General features: G+C 48.5%; 1 protein-coding gene across 1 annotated transcript; it reads right to left on the bottom strand.

The window, feature by feature from the left end:
- Positions 1 to 1,273: 1,273 nt before the first annotated feature.
- HSPA9 (heat shock protein family A (Hsp70) member 9) lies at positions 1,274 to 21,460 on the bottom strand. Its single transcript, XM_082064020.1, has 17 exons — positions 21,301 to 21,460; positions 20,360 to 20,418; positions 18,946 to 19,033; positions 18,665 to 18,846; positions 18,145 to 18,269; positions 16,753 to 16,826; positions 16,562 to 16,668; positions 15,677 to 15,839; positions 14,927 to 15,019; positions 13,181 to 13,390; positions 10,552 to 10,779; positions 9,702 to 9,806; positions 8,924 to 9,041; positions 6,751 to 6,845; positions 4,520 to 4,612; positions 2,713 to 2,853; positions 1,274 to 1,999 (listed from the first exon to the last, which is right to left on the bottom strand). The coding sequence occupies exons 1-17, from the start codon at positions 21,370 to 21,372 to the stop codon at positions 1,940 to 1,942; spliced, it is 2,013 nt and encodes a 670-aa protein (XP_081920146.1). The 5' UTR covers positions 21,373 to 21,460; the 3' UTR covers positions 1,274 to 1,939.
- Between the last annotated feature and the right edge of the window lie 2,517 nt (positions 21,461 to 23,977).

The raw sequence follows: 23,977 nt of genomic DNA, 5'->3' as shown, positions 1-23,977 counted from the left end.
CGCTGTCCTGAGCTGCCCCCAGCGCCAACATCCAACCGCGCTTCGGGGAGGCAGCAGGAAAAGCTTCCACGGAGGATGGTTTTTAACCTGTTTCACTTCAGGATGTTTCCTTCTAGCACCTGAAATACCCAACTCGCTTTGCCAGAGAATTCCTCCTCTATTCAAACTGGTTTTGTAGAGCGGATCACTTTTGACAGGGGTGGCAGAGGGAAATTCAGCACAAGTCAGCTGTATAAAGGGGTTTGTTCCCAGGAGATGCACAGCTAAGCGCTCCCCGCCGCTACCAAACCCACGTACAGGTCAGAGCTACGCTGTGGCAGCACTGAGCACACGGTTTCACACATAAGAGGCACTTGTAGGTGGCACAAAGAGCCCTTGGGAGCAGCAGCTGCTATGAATGTGCACGTCCTCAGCCTCCTCAAAGCGCCCAGGGAACCGTGCTGGCCACATCTCAGCCTGCCAGGAACTGCTTGTGACAAATAGAAGCCCTGCCCCTTAAAAAAACCCCAACAAAGTCAGGCCCTGGCTCCGTGCACAGCACATTTGTAAGCACTTGTGGAAGGTTTATCTCCGCACAGCCCAGATGAGCGTGCTGCAGGCTGCCGCGCTGCCCCGGCCTCCCCAACGGCCGCAGCAGTGCGGGTCCCCACACCCTCCAACACCCCCGCTGAAAGCAAAGCACAGAATTTAGGGTGGGAACTCCCCAGTTCACCCCAAGTCAGGCAGCTCAACTCCTCGAATTGCTGTGAAGAGCCCCCCAGCACACCAAGCGTGCCACGGGCTGGGCAGCCCAGGCCTTGCCTCTTGCCCCCCCTCTTGCTGCACCAGCACCTTCCTCACCCCCTTTTAAGCCCAGGCCAAAATCCTTCCAGCTCCCTCTGCACAGTCAGATCACTCACTACTGTATTTTCCCCCCTCTGTCCACTTCGATAGCAAGGCTGAGTTATTCTAAAGCAGAAGCTGCTTCTAGCTGGGGAGAGCTCAGTGTCTGAAGCAGTTTGGTCCCTTCCAGTCCGCAATTTAAAATCCAGAGAACACGAACCCCTCCCTAACAGCTTTTCTGCAGGGAACTGTCTGGAGTGCCAGAAAAAAGAATCCTTCTCTTCCTCCTAAATACCTGAGCTGGCAGCACAACGCAGCTGTAAACTTTGTGTTCTCCTTCCAGTCAATAACGCACACAGAGTAACAAGAGGGGAACAAGGAGAACCTGGCCGCCTGCTCCCCAGGAGCTCTCCCGGGCAGTTAACACCATCACGGGACAGCAACAACTCCATCTTGGACACTTTTCTGCTTTTATTTTAAAAAAAATCCAGAATGGATCCAGTAACAGTTTTATTATCAAGTAAATTGTCTTACCATAAGCAGAGAACAGACACAGGATGGAGCAGAAGGCTCATACAAGCAAAGGATTTAATTTCCACGTAGCCTCTTTTCTAAGAAACAATGTTACGGCTAACTTTGCCCTTCCCCTGCAGAACAAGGGCACTAACCTCGCTGCAGATGTCACCAGCCTGTCACCCGCTCCCAAGTACTCAGATCCACAGTGACACACAGTGCAGGTGTTATTTTCCTCCCAGTCCCTTCCACCTCCACCCCTGGATTTAGCGACATGGTTTCCAAACTTTGATATCAGATTTAGTACACCATTGTGTCAAGTATCAGAAAGAAATGATCAGCGAGTCCCCAGGCGCCTCGGTCGAATACCATGGGGCCAAACACTTTGAACTTCCTCTGGCACGAATTAACTTTCATCAAGTGACAATTTATCTAGCAGACACATCACTAAGTTTATACATTAAAGAATTTTATATATAGAATACTGCAAAAACACAGTAAGTCTGAATTCTGCCCATTGCTGCTCAGGAAGGTCCCTTCTCTCCCAAGCGTCAAGAAAATCGACCTCTTCTTCATACTCTAGTCAAGGCAAGACAGAGACTTCTTATTGCTTCTCCTCCTTCTGATCCCCCGGGCTTCCAGAACCCTCTCGCTCAGAGGCCATCTGTGAAAGAGTTGGCTTATTAGTTGTAGTAACAACAAAACATGTCTCGCAGAGTTCTGTTTTCCCTAGCTAGCCGCTTCGGTCAGTTCTAGACTGAAGAAACCCCCAGTGAAAAGGTTAATTGTCCAGTGGAGAATGGAAACAACCTCCATCTCTCCACACCGGAGGGAGGAAATTCTCTTCCCGGTGTTTACACTTTTTGCAGTGGATGCAGCAAGTTTCCACTGCAGCGCTGAACATTTCGCTATCAGGGAAGCAGCTTTCCATGGTGAGGATTGCTCAGCAGCACCGAGCTCACCCGGGCAGAGCGTGCCACCCGCATCCCGGGAACCACATGGAGAACAAAGTCCCAATGGCCTTACTACTGTCACTTCAGGCAAACCGAACAGAAAGCCTGTGCTAGAATCATCCTTAAAGTTAAGTCCAGATGTTACTTTAAGCACTCTACAGACCCAAGGGAAAACCCTGCCCGTGCTCCTCTTGATGAGCTCCCAGCACTTTTCCGCACAGCACTGTACAGAAACGTAAGAGCCGCCGGGAGAACGGCTGGTCGCGGCAGGACAGCCAAGGCTTCAGGCTTTAACTCCACCGGACTTTGTACAGCCAAGAGTCAGCCCAAGGGAGCTGCACAGAGACCCGCGCCCCCTCCCAGCACAGCTCCTACCTGAGCGTTTTCTTCCCCACCGATAAAATGGACATGACGGCGAACCTACCTTCTTGTATGCCATTTCAAAGAGCTTCAGGGAAGCCTGCTGCAGGCTGGTTGCTGCCTGCCTGATGTTTTCTCCCGTTTCAGTGTCTTTACGAGCCAGAAGTTCCCTCATTTTAGCAATTTCTTCCTTCAATTTGTTGCACTGCAAATAAGTCACAAAGAAACATGTCAAAAATCTTGGACTTCATTCACCAAGAACTTCATTCCTGTTATTTAACCCACCTATTGGCCACAGCAAAACTACTGTTTCCTTGCCAGAAGCCATGCAGCTGAGTCTCAAACTGAACCATACGGTCTGCAGGGCCCGGGACTGCGCTCTGTTCCCAGCGGGCACCTGTCCACTTCACTAAACGTGCCACAGTTGGCATTAATCACTCCCCTTGTCTGCAGCCTCAGCAGAGGCGCCAAGGACAGAAAGCCCCGCGGAGAGCGAAGAGCCGGCCAAGGCTGCGAGCCGCTCCCCTGGCACACCTCGCCAGCGCCGCCGGCACCCCGGAGCCGGCTGTGCGGAGCAGAAACCTGGTTCTCAGCTATATTTAAGGCACTGTCAGAAAGCCAGTGAGTAAGGCTGTTCACCACCCTGTTGAGTCCCTTTGTTGCAGGCAGGAGAGGGAGCAGAGCGGCAAACAAAAGCATTACGGTCCCAGCCCAGCCCCTGTCGCCATCTGTCAAGCCCTCCACGCAGTCTGGCGGTTCTGAGGCGCTGCTGGGGAGCGTGGGGACACGGGGCGAGCGGGGACAGCTGCGCTCGCTCAGCATTTCGGGCAGACCACGGGCAGAGATCTCCTTCAGAGCCGCAGGAAGGGGAAGGCGGTCGACACCGCCTGTGTCAGGCCACCCTCTCCACCCAAAACACGCAGAACTTGCTTCTAAGCACTGCTACCCGCTGTCCTTCGGTATTGCCCAAAGGCATTACAGGGAACAGCCCTTGCAGGGAACAGGGATATAGGCTCTGTTCTCCTGCGAGAAAACTCCAGTGATAATTACCCCAAACACAATCAACCAATATAGACCCTAGAGAGAAGAGCTGGGCTGAAAAGCAGCATTTAAACCCATCAGAGGCTACACCAACCAACTAGAATTTTGTTCCCTCTATCACCTCACAAAGGCCCCAGGAGCCCTTTTGTTCTGCTTCCGAGAGCTGTTAACTTCAAGACTGTGCAATCTGTTTTAAACTTGACTTTTGAAATGCATAATGCAGAAATTAAACTGTCACTTAGAATGTTATGAAAAAGCACTCTTCCGACACTAGACATCCACTTCAAAGACAGAAGAAAAACTGGAGTGAAGTGGATACAGCCATTTTCAGTGCCTCCAAGTTCTGGGGTGCTGTGTTGGCACCACCAGCGCTGCCGGACTGTGCAGCAGCTTTGCCTTTGTCCCTCTGCTAATACACTGGTAGGCTCTGCCCGTAATCTCCAGCTTTTGAGCAAAACTCTGCTCTCACACAGGCCACCGTACAGTTCTTATCAAATCCCTAGAAGGCCGAGTCAAGGGCACAATTAATGCAGAAATCTTTCATTAACAGCTTCCCAGGCAGTTAGATCTTCAGCGACACCGAGCCCACACTTTGAAACAGGATTTCGGCTTTTATCCAAACCATCCTTACGTCCTCCCATCAGCCACGCTCATCCCACTTGTCAAGTGCAAAACCCAGAAGAGTCGATGACTGTGCCATCTTCACACAGCAGGGAAACGCACAGCTGGTGCCACTGGCCAGGGCCAGCTGTGAGTTAAGTGCGAGTCTGAGCAAAGGTATGGTAAGGAACCTTACCTCCTGTACTGGTACGGGACCAGAAAGTACCCACCTCATCTGCTGGCAGCTGATCCTTGAACTCCTCCATCTTGGACTCCGTGTCGTGGATGATGCCTTCGGCCATGTTCACAGCTTCCACGCGTTCCTGGGAAGAGAGCGCACACATCGCTGCTGACACGCGTTCTGGACGAGCAGCTGACATTTCTTTCCCCAAACTGCCAAACTCCATTCTAGTTCCCACCCCAGGTCCTTCTTAATGGCAAAGGGGCAAAAAGAAATGCAAGCAAACACTTCCAGATGCATTCTGGCACCAGCAAGCCCAAACTGGCGGTCCTTTTGATTTCACACTCAAGCTCACTTCCCTGGAAGTCGAAGAGCCAGCGACTGCAGAGCCAGCACAGCTCGTTCTGCTCCTCTGGAAGGCAACAGAGCTTTAGGGAAATATCCTTAAGCTTCTTCAGTAACAAGGGCACTAGAGAACTAAAATACTGGGGTTTTTTACTCGTGTTCTTATTATAAATGCTTGTAACATCTCAAGAGCAGAAAACCCCCACTGTGCTAATAACAAAATACCAGTTCCCAAGGTTACTGCTGCACAGACAACCAACAAGGGGCAGAGCAGACTCTAAGCATGGGGAGCAGCAGTTCTGCTGAGACATAACTCAGTCCCAGTGTCAACATAAACCATTTCACCCGGGACACCCAGCCCTCTCCATCTGCAAGAGCAGTCTACCCCAACAAGGGTGTGATAATATTCTGAAGAGACTAACTACTAACCACAGTGATTCCATTTCTACACAATGTCTTCACTCTTTGTGGGATGTCGAAGTTCACAGCAGAGTGGTAACTCTGTTTATACACTCATGATACTTCCATGGCAATAAAAACTTGATCAGGAAGGTGTAATGAAGCAATTTTGACAATTACAGTTACGCAATCAAGTAGAGAGAAGTGTTAGTTAAGAAAGTAACGTAACCACCTTCCCCTGATGGGTCACTGGACTGAGATGAGTCCCACTTCAGGATAAGGACAGGGAAGAACATATTCAATGATTTAAGATACAAAGTAAGGCGTCAGGAAACAGTTTCAGTGCAGCCTCTTCAAGTGCTAGGCCACCACCTACGCTTTGTGGCAACGATGTGGTTATTTAAACAATGGGACTTTCAGACCAGGGACATTAAAGGTTCTCCATCCAGCCTACAAATGCTCATAAGCTGATGCTCTGTGGCACGGAGATGCTGCTTCACATCAATTCATTCCATGCGTTCTCTCCTTCAGTCCTCTCCTGATCCCTTCACTACCAATCGAGAGATTTACGGCGCTGCCTGAAGACCTGAGACAGGTTTCTACAGACCAGGAGAACACAACGTAGACAAATTTAGCATACCAGTTTCAGCAATCACTGACTATATGCTGGTGCCACATCCCAGAGTAGGCCTTCACCGCATCTGCTTAAAAATCAATGCTCTATATTTAGTAGCATGATTCATTATTACTACCCTCATTAAACCAATTAGTTCCAACCATTAATCCAATGTATATCACAGGTTCAGTCACTCAGCCATAGTGAGTGCCAGCCTTCTCTTGACAGAGCCAGTGAGGATTTCACACATCTCCTGATGGCTTCACCTGCGCTGAGGGCAAGTACTGCACTCAGATGACTACAGCATTTGAGATGCCACAGTGAGATTTTAAGACTATGGAAAGCAATTTCCCACTTACAAAGGAAGAGGCTGAGGTGCAGCTTTGCTTGGCAGGTTCTACACATTAAGCTTCAAAATAAACTCAAGAGAACATAGCTTAAATATCCCCATACTGCCACCATTGAAATGGAACATGACTGTGAGAACCCAGCTGTAGTACCCTGGCTTCAAACAAACAGCCAAGGTACCAGGCAGCTGGACAGTAAACAGCATTGATAACAAAAAGCATAACTAGAGTCACCAAGCTGTTTTCTCACGAGTAACAGGCAGGTGAGTCTGCTTACTGCTGCCTCCATGTCCCAGTAATTCTTCCGGGAGGAATTAAAATATCAATTACACAGGGTAGTTATCCAGCCCAAACCGAAGACCCAAATGCCTTTGCATACACCTTCCTGCAGCTTTGGAATGTGAACTGAGTACAAGAAGGCCAGCAGATATTTGGGTAACTGCACGAGCAAACAGCTCAAGACTGTGCAGACCAGAACGTGCAGCTCCTTCAGGCGGGCACAGTTAACAGCACAAAACAGCAATAACCAGCAGGTACGCTACGAGCTGGAAGGTACCGTAACGATCACATTACCTTTCTTCGCCTGTCTTCCTCTGCATATTTCTCTGCATTCTTCACCATGTTCTCAATTTCGTCTTTGCTAAGACCACCAGAAGACTGGATAACAACTGCATTAGAGAAGCAGCATTAATAAAGACTGTGTTCTTCGAGGAAAGGAGAGTATCAGTTCCCAAACCCTCCCGGTGGCAGCAGCTTTGCTCAGGGACTCTGCACCTGCAAAGACTCCGCGGGCAGCACAAACTCAGCCGGTGTTTGAAGAGGCAGCAATGCTGCTGGCAAGACAAAAACCTGATGGCTCAGATCTGCCAGACACCTCCTGCCCGGGCTCTGCAAGTCACCTGGACCACGCTTCAGTTACTCCTTCTGGAAAGTGAACGTGCACACAAAGCGCCCGAACCAAAGGGCTGTTCTAGCAGGTTAAAACCACAAAAACTAAAAACAAACAAACAAAACCCACCACAACACCAACCAAAGAGAAAGAAATCCAAACAGAAGGAATTGTTTAGATTGTTTTCACTGCTGGAGAGCAGCCCAGGCTGGTAGTAGGATAAGACAATGCTCTGCACACCGCCCTTAGTAAGTGAACAGTGTGACTCTATGGGCAGCCTCCTAAAGGTCCCCCTCGTTTTTTTTTCCTCCATTAGTCCCCAAACGTATAGTCCAGACTAAAGCTAATTTCTGCAGTAAGGCACCATTTCATTGCGAACAAGAGGATCAACATCCAGGATATCACAAAGTCCAAAAAAGGATATACTAAGATCCTCACTAGAAATAAGTTTTCTACATAACTTTTGTATAAAACCCTGAAAAAGAGACAAACACACGCCCTTTGGATGCAGATGTGGGATCAGCAGTTCAGCTTTATAATTAGGACCATGTTTGCATACAGATAGGCAGCTAAAAATTCTGGTTGCTTATGATCACAGATGGCTATTCAGAGATAGAAGGCTGCCACACATTGAAATCTACACAGAAATCTAAGTAAGAAGCAGTGTGGCTTTGGTAACAACTCTCTGCCAAAAGCCAAGCAGCAGGATTAAGAACAACATATACCTTCAAGTTGCCAATACAGAGTTAACAGTATTTTTCTTAACTGGGCATGCATTTGATTGCTCAAGTGGTTGCCTTCAAGAAACAACTGAAGGGCAGTATGGAGGCTTCCCGGTCAGAGGCATGAAAGAGATTATTTTGTATCAGGGGAATCTACAAATGCTCCAAATTAATTTTCTGAGCCCACAACAGAGCTTTAGAAAATGTCAGCTGTGTTGTTAATTACCCCAGAACACTGGGCCTATCACTTCATTGAACTACACAGTAAAATATACTGACAGCTTGAAGTCCCCAAGCCTCCAGCCATTTAGAAACATTTCCAGCCTTAATGGATGAAAATGAACAAGGTGGTTACGCAAAATACCTGCTGCTTCAAAATACTTGCATTTCAAGACCTGTGTAATGGAGTAATTAGAAACAAAACAGGGTGTCGGCACGTGGCTGATCTGTTCAGCTGTACTTGGCATGCCCTGCATTCAGACATCTTCCTAATTCGATTTCTCCCGTAAAAGCTGGCACCTCCAGGCAGGCAGCCCCAACAGACAGCAATCTCTTCATGTGTTTGCACTCCCAAAGGAACAGCATGCCCAGGAGCACAGCTCGAGAACTCATATGAGGAGCTGGATTCCCAAACCCCAATTTCCGTCCCTTCAGGGTAACGCAGAGCAGAATGTCACTGCTCTGGGCTCCTCGGTGACCCAGGACACCCCTGTAAGCAGCAGAAGCACCACTCCACAAACACCCAGAGCTCTCCCTTAGCAACCTGTACACCCAGCACCTCCCTGGGGAGGGAGGCACAGCTGATACACACAGGAAAGCCCACTCTGCTGAAACATGGCTCCAGTGGTCACAGCAAACTGCACGACCAAGGACTGTCATACAGCGCAAAAGGACTTGCAATGTGGTAGAACCCTGCTAGTGAGGACCTCCTTGACCCTGGTACTGCCTAATGTGCAAGGAGAAAACACCCATTGGTGGCAATCTCTGTCAGCAGGCTCTGTGTTTACAGAGGCTTTAATTCCTTAAAATGAAACTACAGGTGAGTTGTCACTTCTGTCCCCATTCCACTTCGCATTAACCCTTTGCCCCCGGCAGCTGCCCTCCTCAGTCCCAGGCAGCACCCCAGAGCACTTACTCTGCTGTTCACGTCCAGTGCCTTTATCCTTTGCTGACACGTGCACGATACCGTTTGCATCGATGTCAAAAGTGACCTCAATCTGGGGCACTCCACGTGGCGCTGGAGGAATCCCAACCTGAGAACGAGAAGCACATTAGTGATCTGAGCTCGGGGTACCAGGCTCCACTGTTGGGCACATGATCTTGGTGATCTGTCACTTGAATCAACTATTAACTAACGCTCAGAGCAGAGTCCTCTGAATGCCTGTTGGCATCATGCGGTGAACAAGCAGTATCTAGATTTAAGAGGATACAGATTTCTACACAGAAGCCACAGGAGGTAGCCCCCAAGTGTGGTTCGGAGGTGACACAGGTTCTGCTTTTTTGCTAAACAAGCCAGTCTTGTCCTTGCAACACCAATGGAAAGGCCTACATTCAGTTCACCTGCTGCACAGGACAGGTACTACAGAGTTCTTTTTGCTCTTTGTGCCCAGGAGTGGACAGGGCTCTTCTAGGTGACCAAGCCCTAAAGCTACAGTAGCCCCTGTGCCACGTAAGGCTGCTTAGAACTTTGAGCTCCATCTCAAACATTAGTTCCTCCCTTGCCACTGAAATGTTGTCCCAGAATCAGGCTGTGTCTTCAGAGACTGCTTTATTACTACAAATAGGGTCAGATGTCTTCTGTAAGATGACTCCCCCCGCAACACTGTCTTCAGGGGTCAACTGAAATGGAGAAGGCTTTGAACTTCTCCAAGAAGGTCAAGTCTAAGGTCACAAATGCCGAGTAGCTAACGTACCAATGTGAACTGGCCAAGAAGTTTGTTGTCACTAGCCATCTCTCTCTCCCCCTGGCATACTTTAATCTCCACTTGAGTCTGCCCATCAGCAGCTGTAGAAAACACCTGTGGGAAAGGACCAGAGAGTCACTGGATAGATAGTAAATGGCAACATGGGGATGGATGCAGTTACAAGCTGACTAAACAAAGAAAGGAATAAAGAGAAGCTACTTTGAAGAGATAAAGAATCATTAAATGCTTGGTGTTCCTCTGACAACACACCAAGGCACCAAGACTAGCAACAGCCAAGCTCCCTGGCATCTCGTTCTATATGCACGTGAGCGCACAAAAACTGGCAATGCCAGGCCAGCGGCAGGCTCCATGGCACAGCCACATCACCAGGACATTCCCGTCAAAGCAGCGGGGCTCCTGCCCCAGCCCCACAGACAGCAAGTGTTATCAGTAAGAGCACACACGGCAAAGGGGAAGAAAGGACCACACCCAGGGGCCTGACAACAGAGGAGAAAAATAATCCCTTCCGAGGCACAGGGAGCCAGGAAGGTGGTCTCAAACGGGTGCAGTGCTCAGTTACAGAAGGTCTCCACACAATTCTTTTTCAGAATGATGTGTTGACAGTTACATCACGGCACACACACTGCCATCAGGACCAGGCCACAAACATCCTGGGTACCTCGGCACACAGTAACCCAACTTACCGCCCCTCATGGGCACACTAATAATCAGCAGAGATGCTCAGCGGCTGACATTACATCTGATTTCTATGCTGCTTCTCCTTGCCAGATGAGTTGACAGGGCAGCCTTCACTGGGTGTCTGAGACCAAAGACCCACCCATCTGGAGTCAATGTGTACCTGGCTCTTCTTCGTAGGTATGGTGGTATTCCTGTTGATGAGCTTTGTGAAGACACCTCCCAGCGTCTCAATCCCCAAGGAGAGGGGAGTCACATCCAGCAGCAGGACATCAGTAACATCACCAGCTAACACACCACCTTGAATAGCTGCACCGATAGCAACGGCTTCGTCAGGATTAACTGCTTTGCTAGGAGCACGGCCAAACAAATCCTGTACAGTCTGCTGCACCTGAATGGGAAGAAAGCACAGCTCATATGCAGAGTGAACCATTACTGCCCAGTGCTGTGGCCACAAGAACATGCCAGTGTGGCTAACGGCTTGTATCTTTATGCTCCTGGTGCCATATAACTGTGTGACACAACAGAAATATTAAGCTTCAGGCTTGTGACTGCTCCCTAATTCCCCACCTTCCACGTACCCTGTTACATGCTCTTGCTTCAGTCTAGACAACCCCTTCTCTGGAGACTTTCTTGCTATCAAGTTTGCCAGCTCCATGTCAACCTCCACCAGTCCTTTCACGTGGCCCAGCTGTACTCAGAAGGGATCACTCACGCTTATCAAGCAGGAGTCAAGGACCGCTCCTGGGAACGCGTACGCGCCAACGCTGCGCAGAACACAGCTGTCAAGGACAGTACAGCTCTGGAGGCAGAGCGCAGGGAGCGCACAAAAATCCAGAGCAGAAGGACAGTTGATCTTGTTTGTGTGCAATAAAGAGAAAAAACAGAAATTGTATGAAGGACAGTATTACCAGAGAAGTAGATTTGCTATGTCAGCAGACGGACTAAGCTGTGTCAGTAGTTTTTCGCTGCTCTGCGCTTTTGGAAGGGCATGCTCATGGTTGCAACAGATTTACCACTGAAGTATCCAGACAGCAATGCAATAAGGTGCATGCACCAGAACACAGCTCAGTCGTCCACTCCTCCACCTTACAGAAGGGTGTGGGACTTTGTCCGTGTTCGCAGCTTCCCTCCTCCCTGCGTACACCCGTTAGCACACGCCGGCACAGGTGAGCGTGCCGTGCCTGGAACAATGTGCTGTAAACAGGTGTCCAACTCCTCTGCACTGAAGCCAAGAGAGTGCTCATTACAGAAGAAGACTCTTTAGATATGAGCATATAATTAAGCGCAAGTCTTTCCCTCTGGAAGTGTATTTTACAGCACAAAAGAAAAATGTCTTCTAACCACCCACTGTACGTTTCCTCAAGCACTGGCCACGCGAGCGCTGCAGAGAAGACGCGTTCCCTCCTAGCGGGTGAAGCAAGCACAACAACGCACACAAGAAAAGGCTCTGTGCTGTGTGCAACACACAGGCACTGATCTCACAGCCAGATTTCACTACTAGTAGTTGGGAAAGCATTATGGAAGCTCAAAGGCACAAATGTTGGGGATTATAAATAGCGGGTAAAAAAAGTAAAAATTAAAAAGATAAAATAAAATCAACATTTAAGTACTGTCTTCCACCCGCAAGGGATACATAATGTTTCAGGAAGGGTTTCCCCACCTCTAGAAGTGATTTTCATCACTTTACACACACTAACACCACCCTGTTTTTCCTTTATCCAGGTGGAACAGCAGGGACTTTGGGAAGGTATAGCACAGTTACTCCGCTTGAGCTTTGGCCAGAGCAGCAGTTTCTGTTTATCTTGTTGCTCTGGTTCCCCTGCCTGGGTGACCTTCTGCACACACCAATATCACCTCCAGCCACCAGGCTCACTTAACCCAGCAAAAGAAAACCACCAAACCCCAAATCAATCTCAAGCAGGACCACGTGCACACCTATCCTAGAAATGACCTGCAAATCACAAATCTGAACAGCACATAAAACGTCCAAGCCCGACTGATCCCTGTGGAAGGAGATGTGGGTGATCTCTGCAGGAAGGACGAGCTGTACCCCTGAAGGAAGCAGTGTACACAGATGTTCAGCTCTGACTTCGGGGGAGCCAAGCAGCAGCTGCACTGCTGTGAACAAGAACAGTACATCGGCAGCAGATGGGCCTTATCTGCAAGACTGTCCAAGTCAGCCGAGCAAACTGCCAAGTTACCTGTTGGTGCTTATCACCGCCCAACGCAGGGGCCGGGTATTAGGTAACGAGTGTTTGGAACAGTTAAACATGCTTGACAACACCCAGCCTCAAACAGGGAGCCGAATACACGCAACCAGCAGGTAACAGAGCTGTTCTGCTCATGCAGCTTCTTCACAGCCAGCTCTAAGTGCTCTACACAGGGGAGGAAATCCACTGGAAGGTAAAGATTACTGACAGGCTATTGTTGCTGAAGTGTATCTCTGTCACACACTGAAGCCCGTAACAAGAGAAGACAGCCTGCATATCTCAACAATGCTGCTTATGTTTGGTCCACATCAGAAAGCCAAGTTGAATTTTCAACTCCTGATACCACCCACTTGTCTTTATAAAATGTAACTCTGCTACAGCCCCCAGACTCAAGCTGAGTTAATTAAACAGGACAAGACAGTCCCTTGCTACTGTTTTCATGTGACTGCTTAGCACATCTGCTCTGTTCCTGGAGCTCTGAAGTCAGCAGACTCCCAACTTTTCTGTTACAGATCACCCTGAACAGAAACCACTGTGAAGCTGCACCAGCTTTGCCTGTAACAGGAACTTATCTCATACCTTTGGCATTCTGGTCATGCCACCGACGAGGATGACTTCACCGATGTCACTCTTGCTGACCTCAGCATCCTGCATGGCTTTCTGGCACGGCGCTACCGTCCTTTTGATCAGATCCGCTACGATGCCCTCAAACTGCGAGCGGCTCAGCTTCATGTTCAAGTGCTTTGGTCCAGAGGCGTCCATAGTAAGGTACGGCAAGTTGATATCGGTCTGCGGCACAGAAACAGACACGGAGTGAAGAAACAGCAATGGAAAATAAGGCAGCTACAGACAGGTTTTAGATCAAGTTACTGGTTCTGCCTGTATTGAAGCATCTACGTGCCTGTTCACTCTATGGCCCAGTCTTTAAGTGGCAGCAAACTTTGACATTTCAGACAAGAGATATGAAAATTATTCTGTTACACACCTCACGGCTACAACTGTTAAGTTCCGGTTTTAATTTTGTGCTGGTTTTAAGTCTTTTATTGTTAAGAAAAACAATTTCATTTCTCTCGTAGACAGGAGGTAACAGCTGACGCATTAGAAGTGACAACCTTAATCATCTTCCTCTAGCACAACACAGAATAAAGCCCATTTTCAGAGTTCCAAAAAACTTTGCCAAATGACTAACATTTCATACAACGTAAGCTACTTGAAGGAAACAGCCCATGACTTTTAAACACAAAAAACTCATGTTTGACAGCCAGTCCATTGCCATTTAACACAAAGTTCATCAGTACCAGGGACCATAATCCCCACTTTTCATGGCTATTTTTGAGTGATTTTACATGCTGGATTTTTAAAGCAAATCTTATCCTGAAGCCATCTTGTTCAAGTGCTGAGTCATGCTGACATCAAAAGATGCTACAAATCAAAGCAATTAAACCATTAATGCTTTAAACTCTAGAGATTATGTTAACACGACAAAAACTAAACCCAAGTTACAGACTAGAGGCATGCATTCACTTTATAAATAGCCTAGGCAAAAATATTAGGGGAAAATAGGGCCAAAAGCAAGTTGTTTTCCCCTCACTGCTAAAGAGTTAAGGAATTGAGCTTTTCCTGGTATGAACAGACTATCTGCCAACTCTTGAGCTAGTAAAACAGAGCCTGCTATGTCTCTGGCAGAACTATGCAGCCATTGTGACCGGCCTGAGCTCCTTGCTATGAGCTCCCCACTGGCCAACAAAAAGACCAACATAAAAAAATCTTTATTCAGAACCTAGAAACTGGCAGAATCCCTATATAACTGATCTTAATTTCACTTAGGCAACACTACTACACCCCCAACCTGCTGCTTCTCCAGCTCCTTATTCAGGAGTGAATAAAGGACATACTGGAATACATTCATATACAAAGTGGGGGGAAGAAAGAAAGGGGGTATATGTTGTCCATTGTCTAGACAACTCTTCTACAGGCAAGTAAGTAAAGATTCTTTATAGAAAGTATTTCTTCTTTGACAAATTAGCTGTTTCCATGGAATGAACAGCACCAAGGTTTTGGAACCGCTTGCACAAAGTCACAAGTGGTTCCAATAACCCAATAGTACCAGCTGCAGCTATATTCCCTGCTATCCATAAGTTTGGAACAAGGTCACATTCCCCACACGATGAGAAAACATGGCTAACTTTCTGTTAGAACTGATGCCGTTCAGTTACACAGAGGCTTGTTCTGCCACCACAAGAAAAAAAAAGAAGCAATTTCATAGAGCTTTGTGAAGAAATATTATGCAGAACTCAAGCGTACAGGTTTTACAGGACCACCTACCTGCACAGATGAGGAAAGCTCACACTTTGCTTTCTCTGATGCTTCTCTCACCCTCTGAAGGGCCATGTTGTCTTTAGTCAGGTCAACACCCATCTAAACAACAAACAATACAGGTTAACAGACTCTCAGCTTTTGCACAGGAGTCACCAGAGCTTTTATTCATTGCAGTTCACCTTCCTACCACTTCTGACTGTAAAGATGTTTGTAGAAATATAGCCTGATACAGCCTGCTGATCTTTCTCACTTCTGGCAAATGTATTTAGCATTTCAAAGACAACTGCTAACCCTCTCTGCTCTGCAAGTAATTGTAAACTAAGTTACAGATTAAAGCTTGGAAAAGCTGCTGCATCACAGAATATAAAGACTGAACTAACAAAGGAGTTGGAACTGCACTGCAGTTTTCTACAGCCAACCCTGTAATGTACACATCTGTGCTGACACATTCAAATGGACCACAGCCTTTTATTATTAAAAGCAAGCAGACTGTACATACAATAGTCCTGCTACACTAGGGGAAAAAGGCAGAAGTCCTGCTATTTTGCTTTCCAGGAGAGCAATATTCCACCTCAAGAAAACAAGCGTAAGAACTGGAAGCCAGACTAACAGGTGTCTTTAACGCTCAAATTTCAGCTGTGCCACAGATTACAAATGAAGTCCCCAATAATGTAAGAAAATTCCCATCCTAACATGCATGTCAAATGAGGCTGAAAAACAGTGTAACACAGACAGAATTCTCATGAGATACCTTACCTCCCTCTTGAACTCTTTAACAATATACTGTAGCAAAGCCTGGTCAAAATCTTCTCCACCTAGGAAAGTGTCACCGTTGGTGGACTTCACCTCAAAGACTCCCTTCTGGATTTCCAAAATGGAAATATCGAAAGTGCCACCACCCAAATCATAGACTGCAATACTACAAGAACAGATAAAGAAAAACGTTACTTTCTAGACAAAGTTGTGTGGCTCAAAAATAATTTTCCTCAGGAAATTCCATGTGCAGAATTCACGTTGCTGTCCGCAGAAGTTAAAAGCCTCTCTGGAGACAGCAGTACACAAATCACCCAGTGTACGCATTCCTTGAGCGGTCGAGTCCACGTGCAAGTCTCTGAAAGAAGTGCTGCACAATGCTTAACCTTGCCTGGTATCTCAGAGTGCAGTTCACTTTTCTTCAAATACACACAATCCAATGACAAGGGCAGGGACACCCGAACCGTTATGAAACACGTTTTTCAAAACGTGAGGCTTATACAGCACTATAAGCTACATCATATTTACAAAATCTGTAACAAACCCCCTGCATTTATATAACCAACCTGACTGTGCCAGAAGGCGGGACGCAGCAAGGGCAGGTGAGGCTGTCCTCACCCACGCCTTCCACCGCTATCAGTAGGCAAGAAAGTCAAATCAATCTGATAAAATTAAGTTGTAGCTGCAAGTAACAGACCCACTTTCTTTAACAAGTACAGCTGCCATAGAACAGAGGTGACATTACACAGCACTGACTCACAGCTGGGAGTCTACTCTGGCAGAACTCCAACCAGTGATTTTAAAAAACAGAAAGCAGAAGAGAGATTTACAAAGCAAATTACAGCACGCTTATTTAAGAGAGGGTAGGTGTTAGGAACAGGCACTTACACTTTGTCTTCAGACTTGTCCAGACCATAGGCAAGTGCAGCTGCTGTTGGTTCATTAATCACCCTCAAAACGTTCAAGCCAGCAATCTGCCCGGCATCTTTTGTAGCCTGAGGGAAAAAGAGGCAGAGTGCTATGTACGGAGAAAAACTAAACAGTTTATAAGGCCTAAAATCTTAGAGCTTGAGGAATACCTGTCTCTGAGAATCATTGAAGTAAGCAGGGACTGTGATGACAGCATTCTTTGCTGAATGTCCCAGGTAGTTTTCTGGAGGAAAAACGAGACAGAAAGTTATCTTTAGAAGATGAGTAACATCATTATTACCACGTAGTTTGAAGTAATCTTCTTGAACTAAGAACAGCAGCCAGGCTCACTGCTCAAGAACCTGCTGCTTTCTGGGAACATGCAGAGGGAGCTGTGCAGAGATCCAAGGTTTTCCACGTAACACCTAAGTTTGCAGGCTTCTGACAGAACAGCAAAGCACCTCCGCAATTCCATCAGCGAATGGATGCCGCTAGTGGGTGAGAATTCACCTGAGAGCTTTAACTGTCTTTCAGGTGTGTGAGACTGAAGTTGTTTTCCATTTCTTTGGACTGTTCAAAGTGAAGGACTTAAAACTTACTCATTTTCATCCTATTTACACAGTTTGCTGTAGGTAATATTTACAGGGTACAAATAATGTATGTGCGCCATCCTTACAAGAGTTACAGACAGCAAGCCAGGAAAAATATCGATTACACCATAATTTAAGGCCACAAACTGATTTAAAAAAAAAGCAAAAAAACAAAAAAACATGTCATCGAATGCAGTCAGACCTGCTAAAAAACAGGAATGTGCATGATGCAGTGAGAGCACACAGAGAGGATTTACACCTATGTATGAGCCCTGCACAGAGCTTACACACTGCATTACTTTGCGTTGCTGGCAAAGCCAGATCATTCCACAGTTGAATTCATGTAGCATCCAGGGCAAAAGCCAACAGATCTACAATAAGCACAGCCCTGCGTAATGCAGAGGAACACCATCTGCAGAGTAAGGCAGATTCATCACATCTAGGTGCTCACATACCACATAACCATACTTTTCTCCTGGGTGAAGCTTTAGCAAGTGTCTAGGACCTAACACTGCAAAAAAATTAGTCTTCGGATGAAGCTTCAGTAACAACCTTTAGTCCTGTCCCCCAAACACATTGCTGGATGCAAAATATTTTGCCAATGGACATTTTCCCCTAGTGAAGATCTTAAGTCACCACTGGCTAAGAAGCTATTTGTTCAGCCCAAAGACTGGGTCCCTTGAATAGTCCCTTTCTTGCTACATTTTTAGCAGTTGAACAAGAGCAAGGCCACTCAAAACCCCGGCTGCCTCAGCTGCAGCCTGGGAGGCACAAGGGCTGCACCTTTCAAGGAAAGGGAGCTCCCTCCCCCTTCTGAGTAAATGTGCATTCAAATTGAGTACCAACTCCATCAGTACTCAGTTTTGATACAAGTATGTTTGAAGTCCCAAAAAGCACCTTTACAGCTACTGCACTTCCATTTACCATGGCCACACTTGTACTCACACGTGGCAAAGACCGAACTGTACCAACCTGCAGTTTCCTTCATCTTCATTAGTACGAAGGCACCAATCTGGCTGGGAGAATAGAGTTTCCCATGAGCCTCTACCCAGGCGTCACCGTTGGAGGCACGAACAATTTTAAATGGAACGTTCTTACTGAAAAACAGAAGAATTCCACACTCAATTTCTGTCTCAGCATATGGCACAAAAACCCTACAATTAATAACAGCAGAAGAATGTGTACAAATTCTAGACAAAGAATACTCAATTTGCCAACAGCAGCCTCAGATCTAGGGAGTCCCAGGAGTCCCAACCTACTACTATTGCTTTTAATCAGCTGCATCATTAAATCACAAGCCTTGGGTACGATCAGACAGCTTTGATCGTACATGCCCTCAAGAATACGAAAAGTCTTATTGGTAGATGCTGACGATTTTGCACAGCATCAGCAAGACTTTCTTCTTCTCTGAAAACCTTACAATGATCAGCAATTAATATAGCAAAATACAGCTTGGCCCTCAGAATATAAGCAACAAAACGCCTTCGCTTACATATCCTTCTTCACTTCGGGGTCATCGAAGCGCCGCCCGATGAGCCGCTTGGTAGCATAGAAGGTGTTGTGTGGGTTGGTGACCGCCTGCCGCTTCGCTGGCATCCCAACCAAGCGCTCGCCATCGGAGGTAAACGCAACAACCGAAGGTGTTGTCCTGGCACCTTCTGAGTTTTCCAGCACCTATGTAAAAAACAGAACAGGATGCCACCAAAAACCTCTGAAAAACACTAATTTGGACACTCAGCTTACCATTGCTACAAGCTGGTATTGGTTTCTTACTTTTGCTTGCTTTCCTTCCATAACTGCCACACAGGAGTTCGTTGTACCCAAATCAATTCCAATAACGGCACCTTTAATTGCTTCTGAGCTGAAAGCAGATTATAAGAAAAATAAAATTATTAATAAAGGAAAATAACTAGATAGCAAAAAAAACTTGCTAGCCTGAAAACAGAACAAAGTGATCTTCCAGTAGATTTTTCTGACCCAGGGTGTTCTCCGACTCTTACACAGGAATTTAATGTTGTGCCTCTGTTCTCAGTCAGTTCACGTACAGTTAAATCCTCACTTGTTTAAATAAACCTGTAAAATACTATTCTTCACAAGAATAATTCTTACTACTTGTATGTTCAACATCCCTTAAAATCTTGATATAAAACAAAGTCATAACAAATTCTGTGCCTACAGAGACAGAACTTGCTTTGGGTTACTCTTCCTATTCAAACTTGTTTGAAAACATCCACCTGCAGCCAAAATGATAATAATAAATAGTATTGGCTTATTTATCACTGCTTAGCATGGAGAGAAAAATACACAAAGACAACAAATTACTTCACTCATGCAGGGTTCTCTGAGCCAGAACCAAAGATAAGTATCTTTTTGATCCTGAGGAGCAACAAATTAATTTCATTCTAAGAAATGGGAGTGGTTTTTAGACAAGACAAATCTGAATTGCCTCCTTCTTTCTAGGAAGTCTGTATTAACCTCTTTGAGGCCAGACAGAACTCCTGACTCATAGTTTTGCCTTATAAACAAAGCCAAAGGACACTGAAGGCAGAGCGGGACCATGTTTATTACCAGGCTACGCCTCCTCCCTCCCCAAGATGCTAAAGTGACTCCAATTCTAGCCCAGGCAACATAAACTGGTGATCTTGGAAACATGCGACTGCTCGACCTCCCCATCCTGATCAGTTCTTCTAACACTCTGTGTCCTGAATCAGCATCTGCCACGAAACATCTGACTGAGTTACACAACTGACTGCTATACTTCCCCCATGATCTCGCAACAAGAAAAACAAGTGATGAGAAAGCATGAACTGCTTGAAATCAACTTTGTCGTGAAATGGAGCCACTCTTTACCCTCATTTCACACCAGTGTAAAACAATTTGTTCCACAAATGTTTGGGTACTTTTTTTGTTTGCAACCCCCTTTTTGAAATAAAATCTCCCAACAATCCACATTTTGTAAGTGCTGTGGCTGGGGGGGAAATGGAGGAAGAACAGTTTTTAAAGATATTCTGGAAACAAAACCATGAGATAAAGAAATCGCCTCACATACACAGGTTCTAGTTTTATCTTATCTCGCTGGTTTTGCTCTGTTAGTCCATCTCTGACTCCATTAATCACCCCTGGTATCTGGAGGAGAGTAAAGATAAATATCAAACAGCCAAACACAAAAAAACAAGGCAAGACTTACGCATATTTTCTGCTGGATGCTGCTCTGAGAACACTCTGACTGAGGCCATTCCAGAACGTCTATAAAATAAAGATGTTGCAATGCAGATTTAGTTTTCGACATGTAGCGATCTTCCACCCAAGACTCTCACAGGTGGAGAACTTCTGAACTGACACAGCCCCACCCCAATTTTTAAAAATCTTAGGAGCAAAATGAGGAAGAATTTGAGAGAGATTTAGATTGCTGTAGAAAACCAATTACCACACTCATTCATTTGGCACAACCCTGATTACCCAAACCGAGCTACTTCCCCCACACAAAATAGCCTATGAATTAACCTCCATGTGAAAGACTTTCCAGTAAATTAACTCTGAACCTTCAGCTTTCAATGAACAGCAGCAGATAAACATTAACCCCGCTTCTCCAGGCTTTATGTGTGGTCAGCAACTACCCATCTACTACATCCCTTCAGCAATTTGCAGCCCAGATTTCGCAGCAACTCTTGTAGGTAATTTTTTTTTGCACTGCATAACTTTACACAACCCTGACAACATCATCGCGTTTTCCGTTTTGAGTTTTAAACAAAACATCTTAACGCATAAATTCCCTTCACCAGCCTGATCTCCGCCACCATTGTGACACGAGGGGCGAGGAACTGAGCAGCATTACTATGAAATTACTTAAAAACAGAGGGGGGACCACGGAGCCCGCCCGCGGGGCGCCAGTCCCTCCTCACCCCGCCGCCACCGGGCCCCTCCCCGCCATCGCTGCTCGTCCACAATAAAGTTTCCTCAATACTTGAGACGGCCCAACGGGCCAGCGGCCCGAACCCGTCCCCGCCGAGGCCGGACCCCGCAGGCCGACAGCGGGCCGACAGCAGGCCGACAGCGGCCCGGCCCGGCCCCGCGGCCGCCGCCTCCCCCCGTTCCGTCCCCCCGCCCCCCTCAGCGCCCCGCGCGCACCTGCGCGAGCCCCGGGGGCGCGGGCCCGGGGGCGCCGCGCGGCAGGAGCAGCGGGAGGCGCGCGCTGAGCATGGCGGAGCGGCGGGACCGGCGGCGGGAGCAGCTGCGTGCGCGGCCACGGCTCTTCTGGAAACCTCCACCCACGTGGGCCGCGGGGGGGGATGTTGCGCCGTAGGACCCCCGGCGCGGGCTGTCTTCAGGAACGCCTGATCCTTCCGCGCGCTCTCCGTGCTCGGTTCCGACACCAGCGCGCGACGCACGGCTGCGCGCTGCGTTCTTGAGACCAAGAGAAAACCCGCTACCTCGGCCGGTGCGGACTGGGGCGAGACACGGGCGCCGAACCGGCACGGTGCACACCGGCACTTCTTTCGACAGTCCGGGTCCTGTGCGTGGCCGCGCACTCAAGGTCGGACAGGATAAAGCGTAGGGCGATTGCAGCGGCCTTGCGTCAGGGTAGCCGGTGCGCATGCGCAGCTCCAGCTGGGGTGCCGCATGCGCTGAGAGGGCGCGTAGGGCCGGCCCAGGGAGGCTGCGCAGGCGGGGGCGCGCATGCGCGGTGCGGCCGCTGCGGGGCTCCGTGAGCGGCGTCGGGCAGCGGCTGGAGCGGGCCCCGCTGTCCCGGACAGGGCCCGGCCCGGAGCTTCCCCTGCAGGCGGGGCCGGCCCGGGCCTGCCAGCCCAGGGCAGAGCTGCCACACAGCTCCCGGGGCTGCTGGAGGCGCAGCCGAGTCTGGGCCGGTCAGTTTGGCTCGTAACAAGCCCGTCTCGCTGCAGCGCGGCCGCGTTTCTGCTCCGGCGCTGCCGGTTTCGTGCCCTTTGCCCCCAGACACGTTCAGCTCAGCACCTCTGGCCAGGGCAAGCACAGAGCAGGCCAGGGCAGTGACCGGCCTGTGCTGGGACCTGGGGAGGCCAAACCGCCAATCCTGGGGGCAGTTCTGGGCCCCTCACACCAAGAAAGGCCTTGGGGTGCTGGAGCGACTGGGGAGAAGGGAACGGAGCTGGTGAGGGGCTGGAGCACAAGTGTGATGGGAGCGGCTGAGGGACCTGGGGGGTTCAGCTGGAGAACAGGAGCTGAGGGGAGACCTTCTGAGCTCTGAACTGCCTGAAAGGAGCTTGGAGCCAGGGGGGTCGGGCTCTGCTCCCCAGGAACAAGCGCCAGGAGCAGAGGAAACGGCCTCAAGTTGCGCCAGGGGAGGTTGAGGTTGGATCTGGGAACAATTTCTTCCCCAAAGGGCTGTGGGGCATTGGAACAGGCTGCCCAGGGCAGTGCTGGAGTCACCATCCCTGGAGGGTTGGACAGACGGACATGAGGTTCTCAGGACATGGGGCAGTGCCAGGGGTGGGTTATGGTTGGACTCCATGATCCTGAGGGGCTTTTCCAACCAAAACGACTCTGTGATTCTCCAGAGGAGGTGGCCTGCGCCATGTCTGCCTTTCCCCGCTAGCACCGCACATGTGGGATCTGCCGGTGCGTGATGTGCTGGGGAAAGACAGGACCGGGCACGGCTCTGTCTGCTCGTTGCTGCCTGAGCAGTTTTGCTCTGTAGGGTCAGGAACCATTGCTGGGCTACAAGAAATACCAGCCAATTTAACTGAGCCAGGATTAGTGTGTGGCCATTGTGCAGGAATAATGGAAGATCAGTGAGGAGAACTGTAAATACACTCAAGTGACTGGCAGCACAATTAGAACCTCTGTGTTTAGATAACAGGCCTGTGAAAAAAAGTCTGAAAGATACCTTATCATACATCCTTCACATTCCTTTAGGCAAAGATCGGAGCGTGGTAAACTGCACCTGCATGAATCCGTAGACACAGGCTGAAATGAGCAGGCTTTGTGACCTTCAACCAGGGCTGGATTCTGCAGCGCCTGTGTCTCTGCTTGTGTCACCTCTGCCCTGGAGCTTAAGTAGTGTTTCAGAGATCCCCTGGTAGTGAGGTAACAGAATAAATTTGCTCTTTGTATTGCATCAGTGGCTTGTGGTTGTTCCTGTGACCCATGTGGGCTCGCACACCCAGGATAGAGGTTGGTCAGGTTGTTTCCGCATGGCTGACAGGAGCCTGACTTCATCCCTCAAGCATCTTTGCTGATGTAAATCCGGAGTCCTGGGATGGGCCACCTCTAACCCAGCACCGTAGGAGGGTACAAGTGTCAGCCTCCGCCACCGCCAGGGAGCGGCAGCAGCCCGCCGTGCTAGCGCTGCTGCCAGCCTGCTCTGGGACTCAGAAGCCTGGGAGAATGACGGCTTAATTCACACCACTGACAACTCCCAAGCATTGGCAGGGCTGCAATTAAAATACCAACGCACTTTGAAGCGGCTCTCTGGGAGCTCCGTCTGTGCCTCTCCCCCCCGCAACGAGCCCTTCACCTGGCTGCGACGGGAGCCTCGGAGCTACTGACCGCGCAACAGGCGAATCTGCTCCAGCCGTCTCTGCATGGGCCGTAAAAGCAACAGAAAGAGGAAATCCTCCTGCTCTGAAGGTCACAAAAATCCCCCTCTGGATGCTTGTAAGAGGATGGATGTGACCTGCAGCCTTGGGCACGCACCTGGGGGCCTGGCTGACTTTGGGTGTCAGCAACTGTGTGTCCACGTCCCAGCGACAGCAACAGGTAGCAGAGCCCTCAGAACCCCCATCGAAAGGCCAGCAGACAAGTTCCATCTCCACTCCTGAAATGCGAG

The sequence above is a fragment of the Streptopelia decaocto genome, assembly GCF_964273445.1.
Source record: "Streptopelia decaocto genome assembly, chromosome: 12".
Lineage (NCBI taxonomy): Eukaryota > Metazoa > Chordata > Aves > Columbiformes > Columbidae > Streptopelia > Streptopelia decaocto.
The sequence above is the reverse complement of the archived record's forward strand: the minus strand, read 5'-3'. Positions and strand labels throughout refer to the sequence as shown.

Coding starts and splice junctions, on each gene's coding strand:
- HSPA9 (XM_082064020.1), bottom strand. CDS start 21,372: ATGCTCAGCGCGCGCCTCCCGCTGCTCCTGCCGCGCGGCGCCCCCGGG. Junction 18,847..18,945: donor TGGAAGGAAAGCAAGCAAAA/GTAAGAAACCAA, acceptor TTTTTTACATAG/GTGCTGGAAAACTCAGAAGG. Junction 15,020..15,676: donor TTAAAGAGTTCAAGAGGGAG/GTAAGGTATCTC, acceptor TTTGTTGTTTAG/ATGGGTGTTGACCTGACTAA.